Genomic DNA, 26,703 nt, shown 5'->3' on the forward strand with positions numbered 1-26,703 from the left:
GTGTAGATAAATAAAATGTTCTATGTATTTATGTATATTAAATCCTTTGCAGCTGATAAGAGGGTTTTTTTGCTTAACCTAAAAATGTTTGTTTTATGTTTTTAAATTATGAATAAATTGGAGACTTCAACAATCAATAAAATGTTGCTTACCTAAACATCTTTTTAAATAAATATCGTAATGAAAGCCCTCAAAAACATTCAAAATGAAAAATTAATTCGTAAATTGTCCAGAAAATATTATCTATTTTTTATAGATAGATAAATTAATTAAAATATATATATTTTAAGAATAAAATTGAGCTTTGTGACGACTCTTTTCCAGCTAAGTACATAAATGAATTAGACCACTTCTTCCTTACCATACTTTAAAAAAATATATATACATGTAAATATATAAAAATAAATTAATAAATAACAGTCCAGAGTGAAAAGTTTTATCATATTAAATTAAAAATATATATAATTTTAGAGTAAAAATCGCTCAAACTATTTTATTTTGAAAACCAAGTGGCAATACGTTAATATCCGGCGGTCTTTTATTCTGAAGCCGTCCCGGAGGTAAGTGTGTGTGTGTGTGTGTGTGTGTGTGTGAGGTCAGCTGTTGGAGTTAGATTGTGTGTGGAGGCGGGACGCGGCTCAGTGTGTGTGTGTCTGCAGCCTGATTAACACACACCGGCCTCCTGCTCCATCACACACACACACACACACACTGAACACACTCTGAACTCTTGTTTTAAACTTTTAACCCTTTGAATCCCGCACCATGGACCTGGACCCGGCCGTCCTCATCCCCGCCATCATCTTCACGGTGGTCGCGGTTTATTTCGCCTATTCGTTCCTGAGCCAGAAGCAGCGGGCCGCCGCGACCTCCGCAGCCGACAAAAAGAAGCCCAAAGTCGGCTACGGAGACGAGATCCCCCCGTCCAGAGCGCTGGGCCAGCCGACCCTGGAGAAGGTAAGATCCGCCGCTCTCACCTCTTTATTCACTGAAAAGTTACCAGAGACAGAAATAAATATGAAATAAATAAATTAGGAATTTAAATTATCGAGAATAAATTAAAACAGGAAAATTATATTTTTGCATGCACAAATGGGAATTAACTATTATATATATTGCAAGAATAACAGTTATTAGGACAGTTGAATTCCTCTGAAAAATGTATTTTAAGCTAATATATATTTTTTTAAATGGAATAAATATACTGTTATAAATAAATACGCAAAACCTTTAAAAAATATACATATATATATCTTTAAAAATCCTTATTTACATTTTTTTTAAATAGAATAAGAAATAGAAACTACAAAGAAAAACTCATAACAGAAAAAATATATCTCTGAATTTTAAAATGAAATTTAAACACACATATATATAAATATATATTGCAAGAATAATACAGTTATAATGACAGAAATCATAAAAAGTTGAATTTCACTGATAAATATATATTTTTAATTGTAATAAATATAATCCTTTAATTATAAATAAAGACCTAAAACCTTTAACAATTTATGTTGTTAAAAAGAAGATGATCAATTGTGAACCTAAAATGCCTTTAAAAATGTATAAATACTACTTCTACTAATAATACATAAATAAATTAAATGTATATATTTTTGCATGCACAAATAGGTATTTAAACTATTGTATATACTGCAAGAATAACACAGATATCAGGACAGAAATCATAAAAAGTTGAATTTCTCTTTATAAATATATTTTTTAATTGGAATAAATACAATCTTTCAATTACAAAAAAAGACCTTAAACATTTAACAATATATGTTGGTCACCTAAAAACCTTTAAAACAACAAGAAAATTAATCAATTATTAACCAAGAAATGTTTTTGAAGATGTATAGATACTACTAATAATAATAATAATAATTGATGAATAAATTTGTGACGACTGTTTCACCTAATAGCCTAAAAATTATTATTTATTTTTTTATGAATAGAAACTATTATATATATTGCAACAAAAAAAAGCATTACTTTGTAGGGAAACGAATGTATAAAATAAGTAATTTAGGTTTTTTTTAAATTACATTGTAGAAAAAATAGAATAAAATAAGTCATTTAAAGTATGTAAAATAAAATATATTACTTTTCAGACAATAACTTCATTTCGGATGCTAATATGAATAAATATACCCAAAAAGTTTCTAATTTCCTTGTTTTTATTTAATAATAAATAATAATTATTTTAAATTTTAAATTATAATAAGGAATAATTACATATTTGGTGACTAAGATTTAATGTAAAGCAAATCCAGAGTATTTTTTCATTTGTTTTGTTTTTTGTTTAATAAAACAAATATGGGAAAATGATATATTTGGATGACTTAAATACATAGTAAAACAAAATCCTGATTATGTCTAATTAGTTTTTTTTAAAACTTATATTTCTATAATTTTTGACAAAATAATGTTTTTTTCAAATTTATTTTGTTCATGAAAACACATTTTTGTTAATTTTTTTATACATACTTTAAATTCCTTTTGTTTTTACAATTTATTTATTTTTAAGGTGAGTTTGGCGTCAGAAATCAGTTTGAATTGAGTGATATTTAAGAGTTCTGTTCTTAATTTAATCATTTAATTTATTTAATTAATGGATAAATCTTTGGAAAGTTGTTGGCATTACTCAATTAAAATTAATTAGGGCAGACACAATGATTATAGTAATTATATTGATTATTATTAATTATATATATATATATATATATAGTGGGGCGGATTAGCTGAACAATCGTTCACTTTGTGATAAAAGCATGAAATTTGGTAGATGTGTTGGTGAATATGTTCCGAACAAATCTGGATATTGGGCCACCTCAAAAGCGCCCCCTAGTGGCCGTGGCAGGCATTTGTTATACAAATAAATCAATGATGAATAAAAACTGCCCTTTTAATAATACCAACTGATGATGAATTGTATATTGTTGGAAAGCCTGATTAGTCACCTTTACAACGAGGTACAGCTTGTAAGGATCGTGCATTCATGGAATGAGCAACGGGGCTAAACGTGTGGGTAGCACCCCCCAAAAATGTGCATCCCCTGTGGGGCGGATTAGCTCAATAAATCACAAGAATTGTTTATTTTGTGATAGAAGCACACAATTTGGTGGATGTGTTGGTGGATATGTTTCAAACAAATCTGTATATTAGGCCATCGCAAATTCGCCCCCTAGTGGCCATAGCAGTCATTTTCTTCGTTAAAATTACAAAAAATATTTAAATTATTTCTTAAAATATTTAAAAAATTTAAACTAAATACACAAACGTAAATTAAAAAATGTAAATACACATATTAAATTAACAAAAATCCAGTTAGACACTCTTTCAGTTATTTTTCCTGCCCCACCACAATCAGGCTAGCCATCGAGCTAGCTAGCAAATGAGCTAGCTAGCATTTGCTTCCTGGGACAAGCAGTGCAGTGGACTGTCCATCAAGGTATGTCTAAATATTTTATTTCACCTGTTATAATTATGAATAAAATATGCTATGAACATCATAAAGGCTAAAGAGAAAAACAATCATCATGGGCCTTGGCGGAAAAGTAAATTAGCAAGATAGCAAAAATAGGTACTTAAGCTAGCTAGTTAGCTTGGAACATGTATCAGTGGCTGTTGGGTGTGAAAGCTTAATAAGACACTGTTAAATTATGTCCTGTGGAATGTGGACATCCCTCTCTGCACACACACACACACACACACACAGGCACACACACACTATATGTAATGTCTCCTTTGCCCATGTGGTTCTTTTTTTCTTTTTTTTAAAATGTATTTTATAACTCCATCACAATTAGTCAGGCGGCTTAGGACCAGATTTGAGAAGAAAGGGACACGCCGGACAAAAGCACCAACATTTTTCCACATGCTCTCTATCACCAAAGGTTTCAACTTTTGGTAGGAGCCACTTCATCAAGATTGCAGATAGGAGATGGCAGCCATAAGCCATAAGTCTATGAGAACCAATATATCTTCCAAGCCACTTAGAAGGTCAATCTTGGTGTCAAAATATACATTTTCTGGGTCAAAGAATCATTTAAAGCTATTGAGAATATCACTGGATGACTCACTGTAAATAATTTGTTGATCAAGATCTGACATGAGATGAAAGCGTACCCTTGATTATTTTGAGCAGTGTACATGGCAGCTAATCCACACTCTCCGGTGAACATTAATTCCAAACAGTTTCAACTCAGGATACCCTGCTGCAACTTGAAGCGAGTTGCCCAGTCTGAGTGAAAATGAACATATGTATTTGATCAAATAATCATCTAGTGATATTCTCAATAGCTTTAAATGATTCCTGGACCCAGAAAATGTATATTTTGACACCAAGATTGACCTTCTAAGTGGCTTGGAAGATATAGCATTTCTCATAGACTTTATATGGCTGCCATCACCGCAATCTTGATGAAGTGGCTCCTACTAAAAATTGAAACCTATAATGATAGAGAGTATGTGGAAAAAATGTGGTGCTTTTGTCCGGCGTGTCCCTTTATTTGGCTAAGTCGCCTGACTAAGTCACACACCTCAGTACAAGGATTTTGCCAGAAGGAGTAACCTGCTACAAGTAACCCTAGTAGAATTTTTAAAATGTATGATTTTTTTCTCTGTCTAAATGTGTTTTGTTTTTATTGTTGCAGGTCATACAATATTGAAAATTATTTTTTCTTTTTAAGGAGCAACAGAAGAATACAAGCCAAAGAGGAGGCCGTAGCCTGTGAATGGGAATATCAAGTCCTAATAAAATGTTATACAAAGTTAATGTTTTTTTCTATTAGACTGTAATAAAGCTTTTGTCACTTTAACATGTCTCTAAATTATTCTAAAATTTTGTGGTGCTGAAAACATGAAACAGCAGCTGTAGGGTAGGCAAAGCATTCCTCGCCAGTAACCACCGGTGGCCATTTTTAAAAATGGACGCTTTTAAATGGCCATTTTTAAAAATGGCCGCCACAGCCATCAGAATTTTTTTTGCGATGGCCTAATATCCAGATTCATTAAACATGTATTCAGCAATGAGTGTACCAAATTTGATGCTTTTATCACAAAATGAACGATTTTTCAGCTAATCCGCCCCACTACACAGGGGATGCACATTTTTGGGGGGTGCTACCCACACGTTTAGCCCCGTTGCTCATTCCATGAATGCACGATTCTTACAAGCTGTACCTCGTTGTAAAGGTGACTAATCAGGCTTTCCAACAATATACAATTCATCACCAGTTTGTATTATTAAAAGGGCAGTTTTTATTCATCATTGATTTATTTGTATAACAAATGCCTGCCACGGCCACTAGGGGGCGCTTTTGAGGTGGCCCAATATCCAGATTTGTTCGAAACATATTCACCAACACATCTACCAAATTTCATGCTTTTATCACAAAGTGAACGATTGTTGTAAAATATTGAGCTAATCCGCCCCACTAATATGGATTATTGATTATAATCATTTAATGAAACTTCTGTAACGTTTGTCAGTTGATGCTCATTAACATTTTAAAACATTTATATTTATATTTACACAAACTAAACAAAGAATAAATTAATGTAAAGGTACGAATAAAGCTCAACTTCTTTAATTTTACACTATTTTAATAAATTATAGATTGTTATGAGAAGTGTTTTTTTATTCACGTTTGTTCATTAGCATGTTAGCATGCTAAATGACGCTAGTAATGACGCTTCTGAGGAAGATTGGAGTCTCAGTCGAAACTGTAAAGCAGGTAAAGATACGTCTGCTTGTAAAGTAAAATGCATCAATCTGGTGCTCTTTGAGAGCTAAATGAGAGCAAACACCTCACATAACATTTTTCACAGTCGGGAGATACCGTATTATAAAATCTTGTTATCCTACTGTACAGTGGCGAACCGTGGGCACTACAGCTGGGCCTTCAGTAGTCCGACCGGCTCCTGTTTTTGCATTTTTCATGTTTTAAAACGAATAAACAAAGTCTCGCCATCCCCGCTTGTTGCAACTTTAGAAAATATAATCATGTGGGGAAAAAGACTTACAAACATGGACTAAAACAACTCCATAATACGCACAAAAATCCAAAAGAAATAAAAAAATTAACTAAACATCATGAAGTGTTCATAACTGCTGTTTTACGCATGCCTCTGTGCGTCTGGCACACGCATGGCCCGGTTATGTCAGATGAATTAGTCCTCCAACACAAAGTTTTCAAACTGACCGTCACTTGCAGGTGTGCTGCAGAATCTTGATGCCGGTGGGCTGACTTTGTCAGATTTTTAAGGCTGACAAATCCACCGCTGACCCAGGTGGATGACTTGTCACTTGTAAAAAGTAAACAATTCCAGCAGTAAAGCCTGTTTGTTTTCTTACAGCCCCTCATCCATGAATATCGCTGATAATTTTCGGTCTTGAAATGCCTTTCCACTTTCTTAACTTTTTCTTTTATTTCCAGTTCTGGAGTTGGTCTTCCGTTTTTTATTATTTGAAGTTTTTCTGTGAAAGGCCGCCTTGTAAAAGGCGATGCTATCAAGCTAGCCACAACGTCACTCTCGTCTTCCGCCATTTAACTGTGTCTCACCGCTCTCACCACTCTGCCCGCTGTTCGGACTTCATGAAGGCCTACGATCTTTTGTTTTTGTCCCGCCCACTTAAAATCAAACCGTGATTGGTCAATTTTCCCATCACTCTCCAAACCAAAACACATAGCTTGGCCTTCCCCGAGATTCGTGAAGTCCTAACCAATTAATGAGCTAGCTAACCGGGCTTCATAGAGATGGACGATTCTGATTGGATAACATGTTTCAGGACAGTAACCCATTCATTGCTGATGTGAACTTGACAGTAAACTTAACTTTAGAACATAGATGAGAGAAAATGTATTAAATGTATTGTATGAAATTAAATGAGATAGTTTTGCTTTTTAAAATATAAATATATTATTTAATACTCATATTTTTTGGTTTAGAATTTTTAAGGCCTTCTCTGAAGGCATAGAAGGCCCTGAAGGTTTCCCTCTGCTACTGTATCATTTTTAGTTGCTGTCAACATGCTGTCCACTAGGACATGGAGTAGACAGCCAGTGTGGAAAAATAGCTGGCTAGGGTGGTCTGGGGGCATCCGCCCCTGGAGAATTTTTTTTTCCACAAAAGCCCAAATTTGGTGCGTCTCAAAGATTCTAGTCCCACTATTCCATCATATACACTGATCTTAATCATTGCATATTTTAAGAATTATTTTAAAAGAAAATAAGGGTTCTTGTATATTTTGTTTAAGGCATCTTATTTTGAGTCTTCTTGTAAATTATGTGGTGAATTCTGTTAACACACTGCGCTCTTATTTTGAAAGTGGCATGCGTTTAGTGACAGGAAGTTATTCAAAACAGTAAGTCACAGTTTAGTGTGATTAAAACAACTTTAATTGTTAGCTAATGTTGGCTCGTGGCTAACGAACGGCATATAATGGCCATTTCCTTCACATCAAAAAGGAGGACACTTTGCAGACACGGGAACACAAGCAGATATTTGTTTGGTATGATCCGGTTTTAAGCAGAGTTGTACTCCGGTTAGCTCGATGCTCGTCAGTGCTAGCATGTCTCTCGATAGCTGCTTTGCCTTTGCTGCTCACATCTACATCGCTTCGACATAATGTACAAAAAAAAGAAACTCATCCCTCTTACTTTTTGTCACAAACCCTCTCTTGAGAACACAGGTTTACATGTTCCTGTCTGTCTGCTGATTTGCTTATCAGCATATATGTATGGCCACACAATAACCCTTCTCCTACCTATTAACTATCAGAAATCAACGTCAACAACAACTGGTGTTGTAAATATCTACTCTTTATTTTTTTATTATTTACCTTATTTTCTGTTTAAGTTGTTGACCTTTTCTTATTCTGTAAATAAAAATAAAGTTGTCCTCCAAAAGTAGGGGGGTGGTGGTGGGCCAAAAAAAAAAAAAAAAAGACAACAGCTATTGACTTTTAATGCTAGCATGGCTAATGCTAAAACCAAAAGTCCTTAACTTTCAAAGCTAACAGTTAACATTAAATATAAAGTCATGGATTTAGAAGCTAACAAAGCTAACATTAAGACCAACAGTCATGTAGTTTTGAAGCTAATACGGCTAAGGCTAACAGAGCTAACTTGAAAACCAGAAGTCATCGCAGCTAACAGCTACAAAACAGTCAATGAATTTAGAAGCTAACGGAGCTAATCTTAAAAAAACAAAAGTCCAAATCAAAGAGAATTATTTTTGTTTGTCTGAAAAATGCTGATTGTTTTTGTGGATTAATTGGCTGATTATTTAGTGAATTTGGGCTAAAAAAAAACCAAACTCTTATGTGAAAACTTAGTGTTGTGTCATTTTTAACGATCAGCTGATTGTCGATTCGTCAGAATCAGTTTGAAGTTTTTATCTTCCATCAAAACACATTTTGGCTTTTAATTTTATGGTTGATATTTTGCTGCCTGACGTCCATTCCGTCCAAAAAAAGGAATTTAAACTACCGAAAATTAAATAAAAGGATAATTATATTTTTACATGTAGAAAATAGATTGGGAAAAAATCATTACTTTGTAGATAAAAAATAGAACAAAATAAGGAATTAAAATTGTGTAAAATTAAATTGTACAGGAAAATTATACATTTAACTACACAAAATATTTTTAAAAATAAAAAACTAAAATTAAACAGGAAAATAATTATAGTTAAATAAATAGTTTGTATGTTCAAAATAAAAAAAATGTTTAGGATAAAATAAGGAATTTAAAGTAAGTAAAATAAAAATGAAGCAGGGAGAATTATATATTTGCATGTACAATATTTAAAAAAAAAAGAAATAATAATTGAAATAAGTAATTTAAAGTAAAATCAAACATGATTTTTTAAAATAATGTACAAAATAAATTTGAAAAAAATAAAATAAGGAGTTTGTACAATAAAGTTAAACAAGGAAATAATGTTTAAATGTACAAAATAAATTGGAAAAAATAGAATAAATTACGGAATTAAAAGAATGTGAAATAAAATCAAACAGGACATTTATAAATGTAAATATACAAGATAAAACCTTATTTTAAATAATAAAATAAGTAATTTAAATTACTATTAAATCAAACAGCAAAATTATATATTTGTATATACAAAATAAATTGGAAAAAAATAGAATTAAATAAGGAATTTAAAGTTTGTAAATGAAAACAGGGAGAAATTATGTTAATGTACGACAGAACGAGGCAGACGTGATGTTTAGTGGTGTTTCCTCTTCCTGCAGCAGCTCAGTGAATTTGGTTGAGCACACAGAGCTGATAGAGCTCACTGTCTCTCTGCTGATGTTTCTGTGGTTAAAACTCTATAATGCAAATTACCATCATCATCATCATCATCATCATCATCAGCAGCAGCAGTAGTTAGTGTATAGAGGGGGGCTGACCCTGGTCTCTGTGACCTTTACCAGTCTGGAGAATGTGCTGCTGTGACATGTGACTATATTTGGAGCCGACATGGATCCTATATTTACACCTGTATGTTGGTGTCACATGTCTGACGGACTCGCCGGGGCGTGGCCTTCACATGGCTCCATGTGATGTTTGAACTGTGTCATTTCAGTGTGCTGATTCAGTACGAACGAACGCACACACACACACACACACACACACAGAGCTGCTTACACAACTTCTACACACTCTGAACTGTTTTAAAAACAGTGGAAAAACTTTTTATTTTAAATTTTAGTCAATTTTGCCAAGTCTAGTTTGAGTTTCCCTCACCATTATAAGTTATTCAAGTTGTTGCTAAACTGAAACACACCTTACCTCAATTTTGCTGAGCTAAATATTTGCACTATTTTTTGAAGAGAGTAAAAAAGTTCATTTGAGGCTCCGTCATGATGAAATCTTTCAGCTCTGAGATTCTCTGATGCACCAGACTTCATTCAGAAAAGAAGTGTTTTTAATGTTATTATCTTATCATCCTGCAGACAGACCTGACAAAGCATGAGGTCAGACTTTTTACTCATCAGCATTCATGAGTTATTTCTGCATCATTTTGCTCCTTTTATTGGCATTAAATCACAGATAAATCACTTTATTTTGACTTCAGACTGGTTAATGGCATTAAAACCCATAAAAATGGCCAAGACATCCCTAAATGTATACCTTAAATTATCTACATTTTAGACTCCTGAGATATTTCTCAGGAATCACTTATTTACACTTGGGTCCTCTCTACATTCTGACAAAACCATAATAATAACTTCTCATTGTGACCTATTAGTGATGTTGGTGGCCAATTTAGACCTCAATTAAGACTGTTTCATCTTCATAGTAAATTTGTGGCTCCATTCTAAGATTTTTTCTCTTGTTTTGTCCAACAGTTGCTCTTTAGTTAGTAAATGTTGCCGGGGTTAGTGTGATGCTGTGTTCACAACAAACCCTGTTTGTTTTTTAGCAGTTTTCTTCTACTTGCGTGTAAATTAATCCCTCCTGCTGCTTTCTGGAAGTCCCAGATACATCTCCATGTCTGGATTAATAATCTGATCTGACTGCTGGTACGGCACTAAAACATCAGTCTGAAGCCAAAATAAAGTAATTTATCTGTGATTTAATGCCAATAAAAGGAGCAAAATGATGCAGAAATAACTCCAACATGATGCTGGTGAGTAAAAAGTCTGACCTCGTGCTTTGTCAGGTCTGTCTGCAGGATGACAAGATAACAACATTAAAAACGCTTCTTTTCTGAATGAAGTCTGGTGCATCAGAGAATCTCAGAGCTGAAAATTTTAGTTAGTAATACTTAATGTCCCATTACGTTAATTTACAGATTCAACTTTTGTTTTATGGTTAATTATGGTAATAAAAATAATTAACTCTTTATGGCATTTGCATTTAATGTAGAGAAAACAAGAAAAAGCCTGTAAAACAGATTTTTGTGGATGTGTGTTGGTTCCATGGAGGCGGAGCTTCTCTCTGATACCAGCAGCAGCACCGTTTATTTCTCTGTGTGTCCACATAAAGGACGTCTGTGTGTTTGACACACAAAGACTCACTGTGACTGAAGCTGTGGGAGTCTGAACAGCTGGAGCTTCATTATTACTATTATTTAATTTATTAAAATCACAGAGAGTTAACCCTCTGAGCCCCAACGAGCTGTTTACATTCTCCTCTCTGTGTCCTCATGTTTTACTGCAACCTATAAAATCTATATAAATCAATAAGTCCTGCAGCTCTATGAATTCAGCACTATCAGAACAACTCGAACAAAACAGTTAGAATAACAGAAACCAGAAAAAAAAAAAAAATCATAAGTTGAATCATTTTCCCAAATGCCCACAAGTGTCACAAAATGACCACAAAATGACTTAAAATTACCAAAAGTGACACGCAATGCCCAAGAAATACATTAAAGGACATAAGAAAACACAAAATTACCAAAAAAGACACAAAAAGATATAGCCCATAGTTACAAAAAAATATCCCAAATTACCCAAAAATACATTAAATGACAAAAAAGACACAACAGATATAAAATTACAAAATTTACCAAAAGAAAGGTAAAAAATACCAAAAAGACACAAAATGACCAAAAAAGATGCCGTTTACTCCACATATTTTACCTCTCCTGTCCTCTCTGCTCTGTTTTACACAAGTTTGGTCACTTTTTATAACTCTCTCTTTAACTTTAAGTGATCTCTTCGGCAACAGGGTTGTGCTCAGCTGATCTGGTCATGTGTATAGAAGCAGGATCTGTAACATGTCGGTCCTGTTTACAGATTTACAGCTCTGCATGCCTCAGCCCGATCTGGCTCCCTGACATTTATGTGCTTTGCATGTTGTTCTGTTCATCCCGATAAAGTTACAGCTGCTCCTGCTCCCCCCTCCCCCACCCTGCAGCCTGCGGAGCCATGTTACTGTAGGACTCACAGGGACGAGGAGGTGAAACGTCTCCTCTCCTCCTCATTCTTTGTAAATGAGTCGCAGCGACGCAGCGCTCCATATAAGGGGATGTGAGTGAACACAGCAGCAAAAACTTCTCTCACTGCTCTGTAACAGAGAGAGAGTTCAGTTTTTGTGCAGCAGAAAGTTAACACTTCTGTCTTTACTGTCGTCATGTTGTCACCTCTTGATGACATCATGCCGTTATGATACGAGTGGTCCAAAACCTGATGTTAACACGCAGAAAAAGCCCCAGCTGGCCGTGTTGTTTTGTTTTGCATGTTCCTTAAAACTGCCTCTAACGTCAAAATGTTTTACACAAGTGATGACATCATTACGTTACGCATTGGGACGCCAAAAAACATGCCAATAGCGTGCAAAGATAGCCGCAGGTGGTCGTTTTTTAAGAGTTGCATGTTCCTTTTCAAATCCGTCTAACATAAAAAACCATAACAGCTGCAACGTTTATTCTTTGTGCATCAGAAAGGTAACAACTATAGCCTTCACACCATCATGTCGTCGACTCGTGATGATATTATTTACATTATGCTGTGAGCATAAACACGTTGTGTCCAAAACATGTTAAGAGCGTTCAAAAGTAGCAGCGAGACGTCATTTTCCGCATGCCTGTTTAAATCGGCTGTAGATCCAAACCCGTAGCGGTGAGAGCGTTCCTGAGGCTTCTGTCTTTACGGCCCTGATGACATCACCGTGTCACGCTTTGTGGCGTGTTAAACTGCGTTCTGAACCGATTTGGCTCCAGACGGAGGAACAGAGAATCAGGTTGATGGCATGTCAGAGAGAGAAATAATCAATATTAAGGTTTATTAACCTGCATAACCCTGCAGATGAAACTCCCATGATTCAGCTGTTCTGCAGCTCTGACGGAGCTCTGCTGGTATTTCCTGCTGCCCAGCGACTCCTCTGCTCCTCAGCTGCTGGCTCGCCATCAAATCCAGGAGCAAACAATGGCTTCATATCACAACATCCCAGCTGATTCCTCCTGCAGCACCACACCCGTCCGGCCCTCCGGTCAGAGCAACCTGGCACCTCTGCCCCCTTCTCTTCTCCACACTGAGCCGGAGCACACGGTTCCCACAGCAGCTCTATATGAGTTTATAATAACTTTCTTGATATTAGTCCAGATCTGAAGACTGGAAACCCTCCGTCTCCTCCACCTGTGTCAGCAGTTTAAAGGACCAGACTGGTGAAGATGAAACAACACAAGACTATATGGGAAAACCACCTCATTTCAGTCATTTTGTCCTGGAAAGAAACACAACGTTTGTCTTTTCCTGCAGTCTGTTCCATGCAGACTTTTCTATGCACTTTTCTCTGCAGACTTTTCCCTTCAGACATTTCTTTACAGACTTTTCCTTGCAGACATTTCCCTGCTGACTTTTCCCTGCAGACATTTCTCTGCAGACTTTTTTCTCCAGACTTTTCAATGTAGACTTTTCCTTGCAGACTTTTCCCTGCAGACTTTTCCCTATAGATTTTTCTTTAAAGACTTTTACTTGCAGAGTTTTCCCTGCAGACTTTTCCTCAGACTTTTCCCTGCTTATTTTTTCTGCAGACTTTTATCTACAGATTTTTCTCTCTAGACTTTTCTCTCCAGACTTTTCCCTGCAGACTTTTCTCTACAGACTTTTCCCTGCAGGCTTTTCTCCCCCGCCTTTCCCTGCAAACATTTGAGCAAACAGTGTAAATATCTGGTTGTTAATGGAGGCGGTGTCAGAGAGCTGAAGTGGCGATAAAGCGGAGAGCTGAGGGAACAATGAGTCTGTGTTTAGTCAGAGAGGAAGCTCTCTGACACAAACACAATCTTTGCCCAACATCACATCAGCCTCTGCACCGCAACAGCAAAACACCTCTGTCTGTTTAATCCATATTTCTGTTCAAACACATTTAGAATGTGGCCTTTATTATCTCAAGATCATCATATTATGATAGGAAGCGACTAGAATGATGTGAATAAGAGACGTATGCCAAGACAGGAATATAGCAGCTCTGCTCTCTGTGATAATAAATAAAATAATAATAAAGTAGAAATGCTGTGTCGGCTCTGGACGAGCAGCTTGCTTGGTCGGGTTCTTCATGGCGTGCTTCTCTTTTTATCAGCCCATCCTCACAACTGAAATGGCTTCTAACAGAGAAGCACTCAGTGTACCGTTACAGATATATTTACCAGGAAATGCTGCAAGGTCTGAAAGGCTGGACTCATCAGAGCCAGATCACCTCCGAACCTTTTGCTTCTGATTCACTCATTTAGCATTTTCATTCAGGGTTTGTCATTTTATTGTAGCAACTCGTAATCTTAATGTATATTCTCATAATCTTCATTTGGAGTTTCATATTCTTGTTTAGTCTCAAATCTTGATTTAGAATTTCATAGTCTTGATTAAGAGTTTATAATCTTCATTTAGAGTTTCTTAATCTTGATTTAGAGTTTCTTATTGTTGATTTAGAGTTTCTTAATCATGATTTTTAGAGTTTTATAATATGATTAAGAGTTTCGTAATCTTTTTTTTTTTTTTACAGTTTTATAATCTTGATTTATTGTGTTTTTTAGTTTGGTATATCTGAATCTTGATTTTGTATATCTCACAATTCTTAATCTAGCATTTAACATCTTGCTTTATATAATCATGAGTAATTGTATCATAATCTAAATTTAGTATTTTATAATATGTGTATATATATATATATATATATATATATATATATCATGATGGATGAAATATATGAGTATTCCTAACATTTCTTCAGTTAGTTCTTTTCTGACATAATGAGCTTCTCCAGCCTGTTTGATCTGCTATCCAGAGGTCACTGGCTGACAGAGCGTCATTGTTCCTGATGATCTCATGAAGCACTGACTCACCCAACTCACATATTTGACCAATTTAGGCCGGCAGAACAAGCCAGGCCTAAAATACAGTTTATCATCCTGCTGACTCATGAAACATTTAGCCTGGTCGCCTGCAGCGCTTCATCTCAGCCAAGCGGCTCTCTGAGATTATTTTGGTGTTTCATGGCTCAGGAACTCAGAGGCAGAGGAAGTGTTTGGAGCTAATGGATGCCAATCCAGTTAGAGGGCGTGAGGGAGGGATGTTTGGGATTACAGACTGAAGCTGTGTGACCTCCTGCTGCTCCAGGCGTCCCCGTGGTGAGTCAGCAGCTCTGGGTCCGACCGGCTGGAGTCACTGAAGGGACACACAGGGACCCAGTTCAGTTTCTCTAATGCACAAACATGAAAGGTCTTCTTTTTTATATACAGACACGGAAATACATGCATACATGACCCTGTGTTTCACCTGTTCTGGCCTGTCTATTTTATTTGTGTTTTCGTTTGTTTTTTAATGAGCGGATGTGGATATTTGAGTGGGAAAATGAAGTGCTTGGAATGATTTTGTGGCCGGCTGTGTGCCTTGTTGGATGGCTGGTTGTTGGAGGACGAGATTTCTCCAGTGGAAATCACGGCCTGCTGTCGCTCAAACCTCCAGCAGACTCAGGAGGAACTTTTAACTCGGACGTACTGGATAGATATCCTGAATTAAAAATGATCCGGACACATGGAAGGTCTAAAGCAAAGAAAAGAGGTTTGAGAGGAGGAATTAAACAAAGAGTAGGGGACGCGGCTGCAAACACATCCTGCCGGTAATAACTGTTTCTAATGTCCGCTCTTTGAGTAACAAAATAAACAAACTGATGGCGAAAGTCCAGTATGACAGTGATTTTAGACAAAGCAACCTCAACTGCCTCACAGAAAGCTGGCTAAAAGAGGGGATGATGAACCCAAATTTGCTGGAAATCAATTGGTGGTGGCATGTGTCTTTTTGTGGACAACCGATGGGCCACACAGTACACTGTTCGGGAGAAAGTCTGCACCCGTGATTAGGAAATTCTGTTGGTATCCTTCCGATCCTTCTATTTGCCCAGAGAATTCGGCCAGATCACCATCATATTAACCTATATACCTGGACCAGACTTTGAAGGGGCGGCAACTAAGATTGCGGAGGTTTACAACTACGCACTATCCAGATCAGCTGATCAACCCGTCTTTGTTCTGGGGGACTTTAATACCTGTGACTTGTCAAATCATCTGCCCACACTACAACAGCATGTAGATTGTCCTACAGAATAACAAAAATATTATGAGGCCAGTAAATATAGATGGACAAATGGTTGAAATGGTCAATGATTTAAAATATTTGGCCACATACATCGACAGTCGTCTTACCTTTCTAATCAATACGGATCATGTTTTTAAAAAACTAGTGCAATGCCCATAGGAAGTATGTATTCGTACAGTACATGCCACACTACAACGTCTGCAACTCCATAAAACACTTACTTTTCATAAGGTACGCACACCATCCAGCACATACACATTGAACATTGATATTCATTGGAAACTATTTTAATATTATTAGAAAATCGAACCTTGTAGCGCACTTAAAAACTCTGAAAGATAGGTAGGCTTAATAGACTTACAGATGAGATGAGTCAGGGTGGAAATCCAGAGTGAATTGTGTTACTGACCAGGTGTAGGCCTATCACACATTGGGGCGGAGCTCCCCTAAAAGGCGTCCGATCGGAAACAGTGCAATGCCGCAACACGTCCTACGTACATAATGATATTTTGAAAAATGTATTCATAAATCTTCAAAATCGAGGATGCACACCTTCGTGCCATGCGCAAGCCACATACTAAGTCTTAGGTCAGTCTGACTAACGGTCAGCGAGATATGCCCTAGACACACACACACATACACACACACACACACAGATTTTTTCTTAGCTTTTATAGATAGATGCGTAGCAAGTGCAGGCGTTTTGGAGTGAGTCAAAGTATTTTAGAAACAGTGTATAAGAGCCTGGTGGAAAGTATTTTATCATTGAATATGATCATGTGGTACGGAAACCTGAATATTAAAGAGAGAAACAAACTGCAGGAAAATAGTGAACATGGCCTCTAAGATTTTAGGGAAGCCACAGACACATTTGAGCTGTCTTTATGATGAATTAATTAGAAGTAAAGCAGAGAAGATAATTAATGACTCTTCTCATTCCATGTACAGTGAATTTGAGCTTTTGCCTTTGGGAAAGTGGTATATGCTATCGATGGCAAGGAAGAACCTCTACAAAAAGTCCTTTGTCCCAGAAGCTGTCAACACAATAAATAAGAGCAGAATGCGGTAGCTATTTACCCTGTTTACTCCGGTTGTTTCCTTTGCTGAGGGCTTCCCTGTACAGCAGCTTCTCTGAATAAGGCAGGTCTTAGACCTACAATTGTAAACTTGATTTGTACTGTGGTGTGTTTTTATGGAATTATGTACTTGAATGGATGATGTGTGAAGTACAGTTATTGCTGTAGGCTATTTTATATTTTTTTTGCCTTGAAATGTTTTCTTTAATGGGTTCTGTTGTTTTGAGACAATGTCTATGGTGAAACCAAAGAGGAATTTCCACTCAGTGGAAAATCAAGTTTTCGTAATTGTAAAATGTGGAGTTAAACATGGAAGATATTGCATTTGGTGTTTATTATTTCCACAGAAGCAAAATAATAAATGTTATAAACATCATCAGTAAAAAAAAACAGGCCGTCTGTGGCCTGAAGGTGGAAGGTTTATTTTACAAGTTTTCTGTTGGACGTCTCTTTAAAGAAAATCCTCAAGTTATTTCTGAACCTGCTGAGACACCAGAGAGCTGACAGAGGAGCAGGGTGTGTGTGTGTGTGTGTGTGTGTGTGTGTGTGTGTGTGTGTGTGTGTGTGTGTGTGTGTGTGTGTGTGTGTGGCAGGTCTCTGGACTCTGAGGAGGTTTTATTTGTCCTGCTGTCAGCTGCAGGCGGCTGATCCTCAGCACGAAGCTGCAGCTGACAGCAGGACTCTGTCAGAGGTCAGAGGTCAAAACACACACACACACACAGCAGCTTTATTACACATTACTGACCTGAAATCGAATCATTATGAAGGCTCCTTGATTAACTGATATTTTCATCATGGTAATATATCCTTTATTTGATCTTACTTATAGAAGAATACAATACAATCTAACAAATCAATCAAAATTACTTTATTTATTAATTCAGTTAGCTTTGACTGCAGCATAAAACAACACACTACCACCAGACTGATAAAACACCATATAATATTGTCTAAAATATAATATGTTCAAAATTGAATAACATATTATCATATCCAATAAAATAAAATATGAAATAAAGAAATAAGATTAATAAAAACACCAATAAATATTGTGAGAACCAGCAGATTAAAATAATTTAAAATAAACAAACAAAAATGATGAATAAAATATAAATTCACATTAATTCACATTTCGGCTCCATTCCATTTAGTGAACCAGCAGATAAATGACAGAGTTCATTATTCATGATATTAAGTCCTAAAAATATATATTTTAACAGTGAGATAATATTAATCATAAACTCAAATTGTTTTCTTGTTTAAAAAATATGAAAATTAATCTGCATTTGCAAAAAAAGTGTACTTTTTCTTCTTTGATTAAAAAGTAAAAACTTGTAACTGTTTTAAACCTTTTTGTCTTCCAGCCTGAACCAGAACGAGTACCAGCACCAGAACCAGTTCCAGAACCCGTCAGAGCTCCAGAGCCCGCCCCAGAACCAGTCAAAGAACCAGAACCAGTTACAGAACCAGAACCAGTATCAGCCCCAGAACCAGTTAGAGAACCAGAGCCAGTATCAGCCCCAGAACCAGTCGAGGTACTAGAGCATGTGCCAGAACCAGAACTTGTCCCAGAACCAGTCGCAGCTCAGGAAGTTTCTGCTGTTCCAGAACCTGTCCCAGAGCCAGAACCTGTATCAGTACCCGAACCCGTCCCAGAGCCAGAACCCGTATCAGTACCAGAGCCGGTCCCAGAGCCAGAACCCGTATTAGTACCTGAACCTGTCCCAGAGCCAGCTGTGGTCCCAGAACCAGTACCGGAGCCCGAAGCTGTCCCAGAACCAGCGGCGGTGCCAGAGCCAGAGCCCGTGGTCGAGTCTGAACCGGTCTCTGAACCGGTCCCGGAGCCTGAACCTGAACCCTTACCCGAGCTGCTCCTAAGTCCCACAGAACCTGCTGTAGAGGAGTCACCAGAACCAGAACCAGAACCAGAGACCGTCCTGAGCAACGGTGAGACTCATTCAAACATCTGATATTAAAAATAATCAATCAAAATATTAACAAGACAGAAAAACTGTTTATAAAAACATATAATAATTAAAAGAACAAACTGAATTATTTTTGTTTATATTTTATTCAATATGCTAATAAAATGCATTTTTTATTCAGTTTAATTTCACATAATATGTATATAATATTTACTATATTTAATTATATATATATATATATATATATATATATATATAACATTTTATGTTTTATAAAATTATATTTTTTATACATTCTTCTTGTAAATTTAAAATTAAATTGAATATTTTATAATTATCTTATTTTATTCCATTATACATGAATTATATTTTGGATGTCTTGGATTCTCTTTTTCACCTGCATGACTTCAAAAAATATAAAATATAATATAAATATCTATATTTAATGTTTTGTTGGAGGCATCAGGGTGATTGTTGACAAATAAAGAGCTGAAACAGTTTTTAACAGCCGATATCTGCAGCCCTGCTGATAACCTATCTCACACACACACACACACACACACACTATGCACAGAAGATTTTATGGCTGCGACAGAAACAATATGTCGTGTTGTGCATCTCAACCACCTGTTATTAAACAGGAAGCTCATCACAGACAGCTGTTTACTTCCTGTGTGTGTGTGTGTGTGTGTGTGTGTGTGTGTGTGTGTGTGTGTGTGTGTGTGTGTGTGTGTGTGTGTGTGTGTGTGTGTGTGTGTGTGTGTGTGTGTGTGCGCATGCAGCAGCCATCTGCTACAGAAGGATGATACTTAATCTTTGAGAGTGTGTGAGAGAACAATCTGCTTCCTGTCGCTCCAACCTGCCACTCAGCAGGTGGAGCAACAGGTGTGTGTGTGTGTGTGTGTGTGTGTGTGTGTGTGTGTGTGTGTGTGTGTGTGTGTGTGTGTGTGTGTGTGTGTGTGTGTGTGTGTGTGTGTGTGTGTGTGTGCGTGCGCGCGCGCGCGCGCGCGCGCGTGCGTGCGTGCGTGCGTGCGTGCGTGCGTGCGTGTTTGTTTAATCTACAGTCATGCATCTTGTTTTTACTAAAATTCAACTAAAACTGAAATAATCAGTTGGTAGAGTGGTCGTCTTCTGATCAGAAGGTTGGTGGTTTGATCCCCGACCATGGCAGCCTACATGTCGAAGTATCCTTGAGCAAGATACTGAACCCCAAATTGCTCCTGAAGCTGCGTTCATCGGTGTGTGAATGAATTCTCAATGGTGGCAGGTGGCACCAGTGTGCCCTAGTAGCCTTGGCCACCAGTATGAATGTGTGTGTGAATGAGCGTAGTGTGTATTTTTTGCATTTATTGTTGTATTTTGTATTAATTTATTAATTAAGTTTTCCTGTGTGTGTCAGATGTGGCCGAGGCTGAGGAGAAGGTGAAGTTCACTCCTGGGAAGAAACAGAGCAAGTTTGAGACGATGATGACGAAGGAGGAGATCGAGGAGGAGCAGAGGTCAGTGTGTGTGTGTGTGTGTGTGTGTGTGTGTGTGTGTGTGTGTGTGTGCGCGCGCTGCATGACTCCTGCTGCTCGGTGGAGGAGCTTCTGCACTTTAACTTTCATATGCAGCAAAGGAAACTTTTCTCAACTGACATGAACAACTGTGTGTGCGTATGTCTGTGTGTTGAGTGTGTGTGTGTGTTTGTGTCAGTATCTCTGTGTGTGTGTGTGTAGCCACATTTATTTAGCAGGACATTAGCTCAGTGTATCTTGTCACCAGATGAAGATAAATTAAGGTTCATTTTAAGTTGAGTCTGGCGCCCCCTGTGGACAAACAGAGTGTTTCCACCAGACTCCCTTTAGAAAACGACTGATTTTACTGCAGCAGGTCTGACAGTCTGCTTAACTGCTCTATCAAGAAAGTGATGAAAACTCTCCAAGAACTTATTGTTATCAAATGTTCTGTTAATAAACCAAATGATATTCAGAGTAATCAGGTCCAAAAATACTTGTAGGTCTTTGTAAGTCCAGACTATTGGACCTGTAAGAGTCTAAGCTGAGGGAGTTGATGTAGCCAAATAACAACATGACCTGATCCTCTAGCGCCCCCTTCAGGATTAAAAGGTGAAGATGTAAAGCTGCTACATAGAACTTCGATTTTAAGTTGAGTTTGGCCCCCCATGGACAAAACAGTGTTTTAACGAGCACCAGACTCTCTTTAGAAAACGACTGATTTTACTACAGCAGGTCTGACAGTCTGTCCTGCTCCGAGTTCAAACTTTATTCAGAAAGTCCTGCAGACTCTTTAAGAACTTCAGTTTTTTGTAAACCAGATTATATTCAGAATAATCAGGTCCACAGAGAACTGATAGGTCTCCAAACTTTTGGACCTCTTAAGGGTGCTTTCACACCAACAGCAGTTGGTGCGCACTAAACAGTCCATTCGAACCAAAAGCCCTTAGTTCGGTTCGTTTTCGTCGGTGTGAAAGCATCAATCGCACTCGGGTGCGCACTAAATCAAGTGGACCGAGACCTCCAAAAAGAGGTGGTCTCGGTCCGCTTGATTCCGCACCAAATGCCAACCTCTGGTGCGGTCCCTCTGGTGAGAACGCAAACCTGGACCAACTCAGGTCTAGACGAACTATTCGAAATGCAAGTCAATTCAAATTAGCCATGTGTTGCGCCGCTGCTGAAAGAATGTTGGGGAAACACTGGTATGAAATTAATTTAATCTGTAATATACATGTTTCATTCGGTCCAACCCCATACATTTCAAAATACTTCTCAGAGTACGCATACTAATAACAATATCATCCACATCAGCAGGACAGCATTGGTGAAAATAGCGCGTCTCCTCTGCCTGAAATGACGCGATATGTGCCTTCGCCGGATCCATTATTTCCGATGATTGTTCTCCAGCTGCAGCCGCGATTCATTCCAGAACTGGATATTTTGCCAGAAATGGGAAATGTTGATGATATAAAAAGCAAGGACCAGCGCAAGAAACAGTGTGCGAACGTGTCGCTCCATTGTGAAAGTTGAAATTGGCGCTTATTTCCACCGGAAGATGACGAAACATCATTCAGACCAATGTGGTTCGTTTGCATGTGTGAACGCGGACCACACGTAGTCTGTATGCTACAATGTAACAATTTTACTGCCTGGTGCGGACCAAATAATCGAACTAGCGGTGTGAAAGAACTGAGCGAGTGGAGCCAAATGAGAACTAAAATGGTTCGGTTAGAAACATGCCCTGTTCCTTTAGCGCCCCCTTCAGGATTTAAAGCAGCTAAAAGCAACTTTCACCTGTGTTGAGTCTGGCGCACAGGATTCCTTTTAGAAAACGTCTAATTTTACTGCATCAGGGTCTGGCAGTCCGTCCTGCTTAGTCCTGGTTCTGGTTCTCCCGTGTCGGCCTGTAGCAGGTCGGTGTGGACGTTGGTTCGCAGCGGGCCAAACCCAAATAAAATGACACACACAGAAAAACATTATTAATACTGAATAAATAAATAAATACAAAATATAATTAATTAATAAAAATATAATAAATACATAAATAAATACAAAATATAATAAATAAATAAACAAAAACAAAGTATAATAAATAAATACAAAATATAATAAATAAATACAAAATGTAATAAATAAATACTTTGTCTGGAAGCTGAAGAGTTTGTGTCTTTGCTCAGAGTCGTGATGTGTCGGTCATGAACGAACCGGTTCAAAGAGCTCTTTTTTTTTTTTACTTTTCTGTATTAATGTATTATATTTATATATTCATCTTTATTATGTTGTTTATTTACTATTATTTTTACTCTATACCAAAAATATTTAGTTTTTTTTGTCCAGATATCAGTAGTTGGCATTAACAAAGCACATTTACTTGATTGCTGTATTTAATTTCTATTTTGTCAGTTCTTTACTTGTTTTTTTTAGGTGTGTGTGTGTTTAAATAACACAAATTAAAATGTCAATAGCTTTATAGGCATTTTTGTTTGTGTACCAGAATGGTTCTTCAAGCAAGTTAGAGAGTTAACAAGGGATTTTAAAACTGTGAAATGCAATTGGCTACAGCAATGTATGTAAATTTAAGTGATATATGTGTTCAAATACAAATCACAAGTCAAAGCAGCGATAAATTTGGCTGAATTATAAAAGGTATAAGTGGTAAAATGAAGAGCCATTTGGGAGCCGAAAGAGCCGGCTCTTCTTGGTGATCTGAGCCAAATGATCCGGATCACTGAATAGAGACCAAACACCCATCAGGAGCTCAGAGAGCCGACTCTCTGCTGTGATGTCATCCTGTCACTCTGAACGTCTGCAGCTCGTCTGATTGGCTACGTTCATCTCATTTTAACCTCTGTCTCTTTGTTGAGTCTCTGTGTCTCCGTGTCTCGGGGTCAGGTCTCCTCTCAGAGGTTCTCTGAGCTGAACTCTGTTTCTGAGGAGACGCTGAGACGTTCTGGCGTCACAGCTGAACTCCAGGAACTGAAGCTTTTTGTGGAAAATAATAACTTTTTACACAAAATGAACTTTACATTTTTAAAATTTGCTTTTACCAGATAACAAGTTTGTGTGTGTGTGTGTGTGTGTGTGTGTGTGTGTTTCAGGATAGAGTTTACCTCTGACTTTACGTCTTTATAATGAACCTCAGACACTCAGAGTGTGAGGAACAGGAGGTAAGATGGTAAATCCTCTCTCTCTCCTCCTCTCTCTCTCTCTCTCTCTCTCTCTCTCTCTCTCTCTCTCCTCCTCTTCCTCCTTGTCTCTCTTCTCCTCCTTCTCCTCCTCCTCCTCTTCTCTCTCTTCCTCCTCCTCTCTCCTCCTGCTCCTCCTCTCTCTCTCCTCCTCCTCCTCCTCCTCTCTCCTCCTGCTCCTCCTCTCGCTCTCCTCCTCTTCCTCCTCCTCCTCATCCAAAAAATTATTAATATTAAAGCTCCCTCAGTTCTTCATGAGTTTATTAATTTGAAGAAATTAATGAAGTTAATATTCACTTATCATTATTATTATGCTTTTTTCTCTAAATGTCTTTTAAACAACATGTGAGCCATTAAAAGATACACACACACACACACACACACACACACACACACACACACACACACACACACCGTCAGCTGTGTGTTCAGTGTGAGCCTCTGCCTGTCTGACTCTGGTGCTGGTGCTGGTTCTGGTTCTGGTTCTGGTTCTGGTTCTGCTTCCTGTCTAACTGCATGTTGCTGCTGCTCTAACAGCTGACTGACGGTGAGTCTCATTAGGCTTTTATTTTGTCGACTCCAGCTGTGAACTCAAAGGAGAGACTTTTACTGTTTTTATCAAAATAAACGACGACGTCTGATTTATTCTCTTCAGAGGTGCAGGACAATAAAACTAATTCCATTCAACAAAAATATATTTAATTTTATAGATATTTTCAAAGTAAAAGTCAAAAATTGTTTCACAACAACAAAAATTAACAAATTTAAGTTTTTAATAATAAACTCTTCTCATATGATAGGATATTTAATTTTACAGATCTTTTCAGAATAAAAGTCACAAACTGCTTCACAGCAACAAAACAACCAAAAAACATATTATTTTTAAATAACAATTTTATGCTTTTACTCTGAAACAACATGAGATGAAAACAGGATAAATATAAAGCAGTTTTTTCTTTTTAAAATGATTATTATTTTTGCAGAAAAACTTTTTTTTTTTATATGACATACTACAATATGACCTTTTAGTGAAAATAATTAAAATTTCTCTGTCATGATTTTATTTAATTATTCATAATTTCCTTTTTTTCTTTTAAAGAATTTAAAAAAATTATGACAAACTGTAACTTTTTGGTGAGATTAAATTTTTCTTTTTTACATTTTCATAACAAACTAAATTCTGTTTTTTCTACAAATTAACAATAATAATAATAATAATAATAATTAAAGAAATATGACAGTATATTCTGGTTTTTATTACTTTTTGTGGCATAAATTACAAACTAGTGCAAACATAAAGACTTTTTAGTCTCATCATTTAGTCATTTGACAGATCTTTTCAAAAATAAAAGTCTAAACTGCTTCACAGCAACAAAACAAACAAACAAAAGTTGTATAGTTTTACTCTGAAACACACAAGATAATAACAGGAATAAATAAAAAGCTGTCAGATCATTAAGATTATTAATATTTATTATTTCCAGCTGCTGTGTTGTTGAGCTGCAGCGCCCCCGAAGGACAAACTCGGTCACTACACACAGTATTTTCATTTTTTCTGCATCATCTGCTGATTCATGTTTTATAACTCTCACTCCACAATTAAATAAATCTTTATGAACAAAAATGAACGAGTTAAACATTAAAAAATAATTTATAAATTCAGTTTGGCCAAATAAATATTAATATTATAAATATATTTTATTATTTCTGTGTATTTTCACGACTGAGTCGACTTCAAACTTCCTGCATGCATTAATAATTTATTCTAACATTAATAATATGATTTCTAGCTTGTGTTTACGGTTTCTCTGCTAATGTTCTTACATTTTATTTAATTTAAAGAAAAAAAATTCTGCTTCAGACGTGCAGCAGTTTCCATTTATTAAATATTTGATCCAAAATACCAAAGAAAAGTTTTCCATTCATTACTTTTTAAATATTATTATTATTGTTATTGTTATTGTTATTGTTATTGTTGTTATTATTATTATTATTATTATTATTATGAATGCAGACTGAACATGTTGATGGTTAAATAAATAATTAAAATAAATGGAAATTGCCACCTGAAGAAGCTGAAGAACATCTTTTAAATTTCTAGAATATAAAAATATTTGTTGTTTATGATTTTTTTTTTTTTTTAATCAAAAATGAATGTGTTTTTTTTTTTTAAATTTAAATGAAAAAAAAGTTTCTTTTTGAACCCAGAAAGTTTGACAAGGAACATTTTTAGATTTTAGAATCAATTTTTAATTTGAAAACAATTTTCTGGATTTTTAATCCTATTTTTTTAAAACAAACTTGAATTTATAACTTTTAAGTTTTAAACAAAAAAAAGCCAAATTTTTGGGTTTTGAAAACAATTTCATGAATATATTTTGGTGTGAAGTTTTTCTGTTTGTTTGATTAATAATAATAATAATAATAATAATAATAATAAAGAGGTTAAAGTTTGTTTTTGAACAAATGAAAATATTTTTTTCTGTCTGTTTGTTTCAGAGTTCCTGAATGATTCACACGGAGTTCCGAACCTTTATTTTGAAAAATAAATAGGAAGAAGAAGAAGGAGAAGAAGAAGACGTCGTTATTTGACTTTATTGTGAATATTAAACGTGTTTCAGGATTTGAAGCTGCGTGAAGTGAAACGTTAAAATATTTAACTGATGAAAAGTTTTCAGCTGTTTGAGCTTCAGTTTCCTGTTTAAACTGCAATAAATAATAAGAATAAGAATAAATAAATGTGTGAAACCAAACAGAATCTGTGGTTTTTGTTCCAGCAGAATTTTTTTATTAAAATGAAATGAAAATAAGAGAAACATGCGACAAGAAACATTTCAGCTACTGCAATTTATTTCATTTACTTATTTTTATTTAACTCTTGCCTTCTCTGCTGCATCTCAGAGGAAACTATTTTAATTTCTTTTACAAAACATAATTTTTTTTAAATATTTAGACTTTATT

At 36.2% G+C, this 26,703-nt stretch overlaps 1 protein-coding gene across 2 annotated transcripts; it reads left to right on the top strand.

The window, feature by feature from the left end:
- The first annotated feature begins 612 nt into the window (after window positions 1–612).
- On the top strand, window positions 613–26,642 carry si:ch73-366l1.5 (FILIA-N KH-like domain-containing protein). Of its 2 annotated transcripts, XM_059348755.1 has the most exons (5): window positions 613–957; window positions 18,501–19,083; window positions 20,461–20,560; window positions 23,656–23,724; window positions 26,242–26,642. In XM_059348755.1, exons 1-4 carry the CDS (start codon window positions 766–768, stop codon window positions 23,687–23,689), a joined length of 909 nt encoding a protein of 302 aa, XP_059204738.1. In that variant the 5' UTR covers window positions 613–765; the 3' UTR covers window positions 23,690–23,724; window positions 26,242–26,642. The 2 variants fall into 2 exon arrangements, with proteins under 2 accessions (XP_059204738.1, XP_059204739.1); XM_059348756.1 differs by lacking the exon at window positions 23,656–23,724 and having other exon boundaries at window positions 614–957; window positions 26,242–26,639.
- The last annotated feature ends 61 nt before the right edge of the window (window positions 26,643–26,703 follow it).

The sequence above is a fragment of the Centropristis striata genome, chromosome 13, assembly GCF_030273125.1.
Source record: "Centropristis striata isolate RG_2023a ecotype Rhode Island chromosome 13, C.striata_1.0, whole genome shotgun sequence".
NCBI classification, from domain to species: Eukaryota; Metazoa; Chordata; class Actinopteri; order Perciformes; family Serranidae; genus Centropristis; species Centropristis striata.